At 40.3% G+C, this 9,280-nt stretch overlaps 1 protein-coding gene across 1 annotated transcript in view; it reads right to left on the bottom strand.

Moving 5' to 3' along the window:
- Positions 1 to 2,532: 2,532 nt before the first annotated feature.
- Positions 2,533 to 9,280, bottom strand: part of STK31 (serine/threonine kinase 31) — a 33,210-nt gene continuing 26,462 nt past the window's right edge. Inside the window, exons 21-23 of the mRNA XM_088519707.1 lie at positions 9,078 to 9,197; positions 7,112 to 7,180; positions 2,533 to 2,804 (exon numbers count right to left, since the gene is read on the bottom strand). Of these exons, the coding sequence (XP_088375833.1) occupies positions 2,580 to 2,804; positions 7,112 to 7,180; positions 9,078 to 9,197 (414 nt within the window). The 3' untranslated portion in view covers positions 2,533 to 2,579. The remainder of the gene's footprint in view (positions 2,805 to 7,111; positions 7,181 to 9,077; positions 9,198 to 9,280) is intronic.

The following is a 9,280-nucleotide window of genomic DNA, read 5'->3' as shown; positions in this document are numbered from 1 at the left end:
CATAGAATTAAGAACCTTCTCAAAACCACCAGGGCAAAGAAGCTAAATTATGTGCAGGGAGCAACAAACCACAAGGAAAGATGTTGGAAAATTAAGTATGTATCCACAGAGGCCAAAGGCAGGGGACAAAACAGCAGGCACATTTCAGGAAGTGAACAGATGTGGAGCATTTAGAAAGGAGCACAAGCTCCAACAGCCTCACTTATAGCACACACCAAATCTGCAGGGGGGGGAAAAAAAAAAAAAAAGAAAAAAGAAAAAAGAAAAAAGTCCTTTTCCAAGGAAAACAGCCCTAGCACAGAGCCAGAGCTGGGTGGCTGCAGGAAGTGCTTCCTCTTCCCTGACTTTACTAGTGCATCTACAGCCCAGAAGCCCAGCTGGCTTGCCTATTAAGCACTGTGCAGAAGCTGAGATGGGAGCAGACACCCCAGCGGTGCGGATAAAGGCCAGGAGGGCAGAGAACACACAATACTGACCAAGTAAAAACGGTAAATCTGCCTGAAAGGAAGAAATCAGCAGTGTCAAGACCTGGGACTGCAGGCTTGTCCGTGGGGGCCAGAAGCTAGGAGCATCTGGGACACATGAAAGGAGCTGAGTATACTTCCCAAGTAAAGCAATATCCAGGCTCTTAAGAGACACCTGTGCAAGGACAGTGCTCAAAACTGCACATTTGTGACACCCAAGAGAGAGGGTAAGTGTTGCTTGGGCTTGTGAACTGCAGAAGCTAGCGAGGAAGTTAACATTCCCATGGGATTATTGCACCTCTCTTCGCTATGCTTCAAGTTCGCTTGTTGTGGACCAAAAAGATAACCTTTTTAACTGTATCTGAAACTACACAGCAGGCAGTCTGGTATGAAAGATCGATACCGAGTTTTGCCAGGACAGCTGGGCATCTCGACCCTCAAACAATCTCTTCTCTTCAGGCAGCAAGCAAATAAATGGAAAAAAAGACAGAGTTATGAGATGACCCTAGGAAAAGCCAAAGGAGAAGCAATCAGAATAGGTGACAGCGCAAACAGCACAAGCAAGTGTAAAATGTTGTCCCATATCCCGACATCATATGTACAAAGGTTTTAAAGGATTTAATGCAGGTTTTTGAAAGTTTGATTTGAAAATTGCCATCTTCTCCAAATCTCTTCATCAGCTGTGCATAATCTGGTTTTTACATACAGGACCAAGCACAACCACAGATTTTTCTTGGTTCAGAAATCAAAGTCAGCAATTTGGGGATTTAAGTACGCTTTAAGTTGCATAGATGAGGGAGCAAGGGAACTGAGCAAAAAATTATTCTAATAAACAACATCAGACAAACTATAAGGTTAATTCTGTTATCTACTCACTGCTTACTATTTAATGAAAACTAACTTAAAGTTAACAGCGCAAGATAAAATCAGTATTTGGAAAGAATCCATCAGAACTGCTTCAAATCATTTATTTTCATCTGCAAAAAGAAACAGAGCATTATTCTTGTAATGTATGTAATACATTTAAATCAAATTGACCAAAAATCAGAAGTCAAAACTATTTTTAATTTTAAACAAAGGTTTTGGCATCGATTAACTACATCATACAAAAAGTGAAAAGTCATCATCATCGAAATGAAGAATGACCAAACATATGAAGGAAGCTTCAGGCTTTGTTTAAAGTGATTTAAGAGTGGAAAAACAAGATGTAAGACACAGGAGTGCCAAGAGGACATCTTTTCACAGTAGACTGTAGCACTGTAGTTGAGGATTTCCAAATTCCCCAGTGCTCCTCCTTTCCCATCACAACAGCATTTTATATTCTTCAACTGACACTATTCAACTTCAATAACTCATCTGCAAAATACTAGTGTGTCAACTGTACTGTCCAAGAGCAACACCCAGAGGCCAAAAATATCCCTACAGAAACTCCACACTGATCTGCTTCTTTTGAAGGAAAAAAAAAAAAAAAAAATCTCCAAGAGGATGAGCAGCAAGTCCTGTAAGAGAATACAGCTGGCAAAACTCTTCCAATGTCAATGCGCCAAAGTGTTTCAAACCCAGTCATCAAAACCAAAACTTTAAAAATACTAGAAGCAAGCTTTAAGAACAGATAATACATCCACATTAACTTGAAGGTACTTTCTGTAGGAACACCCTGACTATGCAAGAAAGACTCAACAAAACAGTAATATCCTACTATTTTAATGGGAACAGTTAATCTGAAATCACAGCAAGAGGGATAATGAAATACAAAAACAAGTCACAATGCCTTCATCCTAAGACTTCTGAATCTAACAAGACTCTCTGTAAATTAATGTCTACAGAAGGGATAACAAAAAAACTGACAAACTAAGAACACAATCATGAACAATATAATAAAGAAATACTGAAGTTAGTCTTTTTACTGAGAATGAACACAACAGGTTACAGACTTGAACATTTAGAATTAATCATATTTAAAATAAAATTCAGTGAACACTGTGTAATCACAAAGCATGACTATACCTACCAAACATTTCCATATTTTGAGATCATGGCAGTTAATTTTGAAAATAGCCAGAAACAGCAACAAAAAAAAAAAAGTCTTAAACACTCATTGAACATGTTCTTCATCTACTCAGTAGGATTCACCCCATTTTCCTCAGAGTTATTTGCATTCTCTTCATGTTTATCCCCTTTTTCAGAATCATGCTCTTCATGTGGCTCAGGTTCTTCAGGTGGCTGTGGTGAAGCTGGAATCACATCAATCGAGAGGAAGCAGTCATCCTTCAGGACCTGCTCAGCTGTCAGTCTGTTACAACACAGCAGGTTCAGGAGAAGAGATTTAACTTTATCATCCTAGAAACACAAGAAGAATCTCATCAACAAGGGAAATGAACGTGCTTGCAAATATCAAGTATTTGATGAACGCTTCCTAAGTGCTCAGGGCCCAAAGCTATCTCGAAAGGTTGTAGCACATGTTCCCCATGGTCAGCACACTCAACAGACCTAGTGCTTGACAGGAACAAAAGCTGTCAGCACTGTCAACCTGGTGTCCATAGATTTCACAGAAAGGTATGTGCCATGTTTTAAGATATCGGTTTCCTGAACTACAGTAAGTTAGAGAGGTATTGGTCTTTCCACTGAGAAGGAACATGGCAGCTTCCATTTATTTTCTGCAACAGACTTTTTACTTTAGTCATGTCTGTCCCTCTCTACAAACACAGGAAAACAAAGAAACTGAGCTATGTGGCTAGATCAACAATAGCTCTTTTGTTATTAGCCTGTTATTTATAGCTAGATTCTTTAGTCTTTTTAAGAAGGAACACGTGTCTAAATGCTTAGCACCTCAGCAGTACCAGACCCCAGATGTAAGACACAGCAACACACACGCATGAGCATTAGCTGTTGAAGAAGAAAGATCAAACACCTATTTGGATAAGACTACAAGGAAGACACCCTTCAAATGCTCACCTAGAGACCTAGGCGACGGCAGTCCAAAGCAAGCAGAACCTTCCTGTAAGAAGGCCTGACCAGGGTCCGTACACCAGTGAATGGTAGAACCCCTGCACACCCCCTGCCTGCCCTCACCTCATCCAGAGTCTGACCAACCTGCTTCAGTCACTGCCATTCAATCACCTGTGAACATACAAAAGCACTCAGACCTGGAGATAAAAATACACAGATAATTCCCAGCTTTTCCACTGATTAGTAGAATGATGCAGAAAAATTAACCTCTCCCCAAATAACCTGAAATCTTAGTGAAAAGATGAGATCTGAAAACAGCTCATCTTACAGATGGAAAGGATTGGGAAATGTTGACAAGACTTTTTAAAAGCTTAAAAGAAAACCTCTAGGTAAGAGCCTTCAAACATTTGATGCACTGAAACATAAACAAATGAACTATATGACTACATACTTCCTCTATTGTATTAAAAACGAATCAAGTCTGAGCTTTTAAAGAGTTAAAACCTTTGCACTTACAGGTTGGCATTTTGCAACACTATCAGATGCCTGCAAATACCCTCTTCTCACCATTATCTGCCATTAAGGAAACAAACAAAAAAAAAAGATCCTACAAGTAGTACTGCTGTAGGACAACATTTCACTGTATTCACTTCAACTAGTTTGTCCCCTCTGCCCCTGCCTTTTTTTAAATACAAAAATGGAAGGCAAAGTACACTGAATGCTGGGATGACTGGAAGAATGACTACAAGATCCTAGCTACTGCTTCTCAACAGCCAGCTAAGAAAGTTTAACAACAACCCCTTGTAATGCTTGTGTTTTTTCCTGCAACTTTATATTTTCAGAAAACAACCAAAATTGTTTGCTGAAAGTGTGTAATTCCTCTTGGGAATACGACCGAGATAGAAAGGAAATTACTAGCCTTTCAAGAGGCTGCAGATGGGCATGGAGATTAGTTCTGAATAAGCTGATTATAGATAAAGCACTTAAAAACAAAATAGTTTTTCCCTAAGAACTAGGGCAAGGATTAACAGCCAGAGGTCTAAGAGATTCTCCAAGAAACACCTGACATTTATTAGTCTTATATTTTTCTTTTGGGCATTCTTGTGACCTGTAAGCAGCATGGATTACTGTAAGCATGCAAACTTCCAATGGCCTCTGGTAGTTGGTGCACATGCATGCACACACTTAAAAACTGCTGAGGATGCATCGATTAGGATTCTATCACCTGTCAAGGTCAAAAACCTAATACCGTTTCTTTTTGTTGCTAAATAAATCAAGAAGCTTTCTCTTATTCAAAAGCCGTAAAAATGGATCCCTGCTAAGAATAATAATGGGTAACTTCATGATTTGTTAAAAGCAAAAGCAACTGTCTGCACTTCAAAAGACACCTGCTACTGAAGGACACAAGAGCACGATAAATTGAAACTGGCCACTTACGTAGTGATTTGCATGTTTCAGACAGCACTTGTAGGACAGTATTGCAAAATAAATCTTGCAGAAAGACAGAAGGGAGTCTGTCCCAAGAAATTCTCTGCCATTTCCTTAAACAGGAAAAAGTAAGTTTTCCTTATGCAACTAGTTAAGTAAAAGGAAAGAGCAAGTTTTCCTTACTCATCAGATAAGGTTTGTTTTTCGATATTTGAAAGTTATGATGCCTAATCCTGAATGACACAGAAAGATGGTTCTGCACAAGTTTGTGGAATGAATTTAAAATACTAAAACTTGCTCTGAGAGCAGATCATAAAGTTCTGATTCTTCTTCCCTTTAACATTATGCAGTTTGAGATTCATCTGACTTTTAAATAAAAAAGAGCAACTTTAATGAAAAGCAGTGCTTTTTAACAAGATCAACTCCCAGCTCAAAGGCAGCATTTTTACTATTCCTGCATCTTCATATTGTTAGATGACTTGTCTCCTCGACAGTTCTGCAATAACTTTATTTCACCAGCGTTCTGACAATGAGAAAAGAGCCCCTGACCCCAGAGGCCTGGCCACAGAATCCTATGCCCCATCATCTGCATCATTCCTGCCATGCAGATACTTAAGCTACTGGCCTGGACACCAGAAGCACAAGAGCTGCATTAGTCTGGTACTATGGCATGAGAGTTTCCCAACTCAAACATATTAAGACTGGAATGAATACAGCCCTAGTAAGCTCACACAGATTCTAGCACCATGCTATCATTAAGGCACATCATCAGTGCACAAATCAGACACATCATTAATGCACAAGAATAATCAATACAGGGATTTAGTATTAGCGCTTTCTCGTCCCTTGACGAAGTAGTCCTAACTTACCTGACCAACAGCAACTCATTTTTCTACTTTCCTATTTAAAATATTTTTGTACTTTTAGAGGTAAATTCCCCAATTTTCCAGAAATCTCCTTAGAAAGCTCCATCTACAACTTAACAGTGAACTTAAGTCACTTGCTTGCATTTTTTAATGATAGTAAAAGCTCTGATTTAAGAAGCCTCATAGACTTGTCAAATCTACATAAAGCAGTAAGTTATTGCTTCAGATGAAAGTAACAAACTTAGAGTAAAAAACATGATGTGAAAAGTAGGGTGCATTTATTAAAAAAATGCAAGAGCGACTCTGGTTTCTCTTCAGATCGTATAAATCTGCAACTGATTCAGGGGAGAGGGACGCAAGGCAATAGCCAAGTAGACAGTAATTAGAAGACAAAACACACGGGAAGAGTCCAAAGCAGAAATCAGGCTGGGAAGACTGGTGATTTGAGAAAGGTCTACGAACTTCCTAGAGAAACTTTAAAGTATGTATGTTGGCATAAAAGCTGGAATAACACAAGACATAAAGAGGCAGTCATCTATGAGGCACACAAGGAAATAAATTCAGGGAAGGAAAGCAGCTCAGGTAACCAAGGCATGCAGAGAGAAGGCCGTAAAACCACCCGCTTATGATAAATGTCCAAGAGATAGAGATCTTAGTGAAGGGTGAATTTCTATGTTGGACATTTAAGCTGGGAAATATGAAGGCACACAAGTCTGCTCCTATTCTCAAAGGAGTCCTTGGGCAAGGATAAATTTCAAAAAGGAGCTGCAAGTAATATTCCAGGTGGCAACACGGCTGACAAAGTGTAGAGAGAACAACAGCTGAGAGTGAAGATGAGAAAATGAACGCAGTAACGTAAATTCACTTCATAAAGGTTCCACTTACACCTCTGAATTTGTATTACAGACATAGGAAAAGATAGATAGTGGCAAACGACTAAGGCAAACAATTAATGACTACTACACTTTTACAGTTGCAGTTTAGTGTTTAAAATGGAAGTTGGCTATTTTATTAATGGTTAAGAATTGTCTAATAATTATGTTGGAAGATGCAAGCAAAGTCAACATCCCCGTCTTTGAAGGGACAGGTTCCCAAATCAAATACCTCCTTTGATTACAAATCCCAATGACTTATTCCCCAAGTGACTTGTTGTCATTAATTAAGTTATGCAAAGATAACTTTTCCTCCTGAGACCAAAGTCAAATATTAAGGAAACTGCATCTTTCCGCCTTCTCAAACAGGATTTCATTTCTGCTATTTAGGACATAATGCTACTTAGGACATCCAAATGTTCAGTTAGGAACATTTTCTCAACCCAGCACTTAAAAATCACGTTTTATTAAAAAAAAAAAAAAGTAACAAGCAAGAGCATAATCTTCTTCATCTGGCAGTCAGTTTACATACCATATCAACAACATCCACCTCTGGTGTTCCATCTTCCTTTATGACAAACTCTTTGTTTTGAGCACAAAGCTGTAAGTGAACAAAAATACTTTATGTATAACATTAGTTTTTTCCTTTATCTTTAAAGAAAAAAAAAAACTATCCATAAACATTAATCAAGGAGATTTCATGTTTTAAACAAAAATGGACCCCACAGCAGAAAAGAGGTGGGCTCTTCTGCAATTCCACACTAGGGTAAAGTATCTGGGGGTCTCAACTTCCCCTTTAGCAAATACACGAGGGGAGAGGAGAGAAAAAAAATACAAACACACAGAAAAATATTTTTAGCATGAGAAGAAACTTTTAGAGGTCCAGAGATTGGGGGGAGGGGGGGAAGGTTCAAAGGCCATGTCCAAGCTGTACACTTGATTATGTGCTCCTCAATTTCCCCCTCTGCAAAAAAATCCCCAGCAGAATTCCCCAGATTTTATTTATTATCCAGAACCATGACTGAGCACAGCATTCTTCTAAAGTGCCTGCAAGTCACGCTGAGCCCATCTATTCTGCACAGCTCCAAGGCTGCAGGATGACCTCTTTAGTCAGTGCTGGGCTCTTGCCACACAGATACGCTGAGGCCCGAGGAAAGCACTGCCTCGATTTTAGAAGCAGCAGCACTGCTGTCAGGAGAGCAGAGAAGTGCTGCCTTCAACTGTCAACTAGCACACACAGCACTAACACTAGAGTCAGAAGCGTTGCTTAAGTGACCAAAAGTACATAAATCCAACTTAAATAGATCGGAGTTGCACACTGGTTAGCCCAGAAGACTAGAAATTTTGCTGCAAACCAAAGATACTCTTTGAGCATAACCAGTCATTGACAACACTACTTATTTTGATTATTTTGGATTAAAAAAGCCTTCTTCTAAAAGTTTTCTTCCTAGAATAGCAATGCTGAAAGTGTTTGGATTAAACCTTACCACATGAATAAGTTAGAAGCATCCATGATACTAAGCTGCACTTCATCTATCTCCATAGAAAGACTTGCTTAATTTAGTGTACTAGCTTTCTAAATTTGGAATAAAACATCATGATGAATCTGCTTTGTATTAAGGTTGCTCTTCTTCGCACAAGCAACTGACAGTGGCTCCCTACCAGCTTGCTGGTATTTCTCTACAAAAAAAGCATTCCAAGATGCACTGAAAAGGTGGCTGAAGCCGTCACTCTACAGTAGATCAAACTGGCTTTTTGCCTTAGCCAGCACGTACCTGGGCACCAGGCACACACATACAGCTCCCACATGTGCCCACTGGAGCCCTTCCAACAGGGCAAGGGCTCATGCAAAGTCATAGCCTGGAAACATCAGCACTTGCTGGGAAGCTCGTGCTTTTCAAGTCAATGAGATCTGAAGTTTTCCACTTGGAACAAATAGTACTGGCACCGTGGGATGGGTAGGGAGCAATACAGAAGTGCCAGATGACAGAAAGGAGCAAGAGAAAATGCTGTATAAGACACCACCGAAGACAGACAGACAAGTGGACTGTTTTCTCCTCCCTGCAATAACACGCACTAATAAGCAAAATAGTCATCTAGGCACTGGTGTCTGCAGAGTGTATGATAAATCCCATCCATATCCAGATCAAAAGAGGGAGGATTGATATAGCAATTGTTCACTGACAAAGCTGCTAAAAGCTACTGCTATTACTAGGAATTACTCTTGTTACTAGAAAAAAAGATATATATGTATTATTACTGGCAATGGATAAAAAATAACTGACAGACTGCAGCATGAAAAACAAAAACATGATTTTACTTGATGTAATTATAGAGCACCTTTCACAAAGGAATCCACTGCCTTCTGCCCATGAGCTCAACTCCAGCTGGTTCCACATACAGCGCTTGGTTCAAAACCTGAGCACTTGTGGCACCAGCACAGGGGTCCGAGAGGACATCTCTTGCTCTTCGAGGGTCTCCCCCCAGCAGGCACTCACCCAGAGCAGCAGGCCGCCGAAGGCGAACATGTCGGAGGCCGCAGAGGGCGGCTGCCCCCTCTTCACCTCGGGGGGGACCAGGCTGAGCGCCCCGGCGGCCAGCGCGGCCGCGCGCTGCTCCTGCGGGACAGAGAGGCACTGAGGGGCTCGGGCAACGGCAGCACACACCCCCACCTCCCCCCAGAAGGATTAAACACTCGTAA

Source organism: Tinamus guttatus, unplaced genomic scaffold (assembly GCF_059628265.1).
Source record: "Tinamus guttatus ecotype Peru unplaced genomic scaffold, ASM5962826v1 Tinamus_guttatus_pri_ptg000067l, whole genome shotgun sequence".
Classification (NCBI taxonomy): Eukaryota; Metazoa; Chordata; class Aves; order Tinamiformes; family Tinamidae; genus Tinamus; species Tinamus guttatus.
Note: the sequence above shows the minus strand (reverse complement) of the source record. Positions and strands in the feature narration are given on the sequence as shown.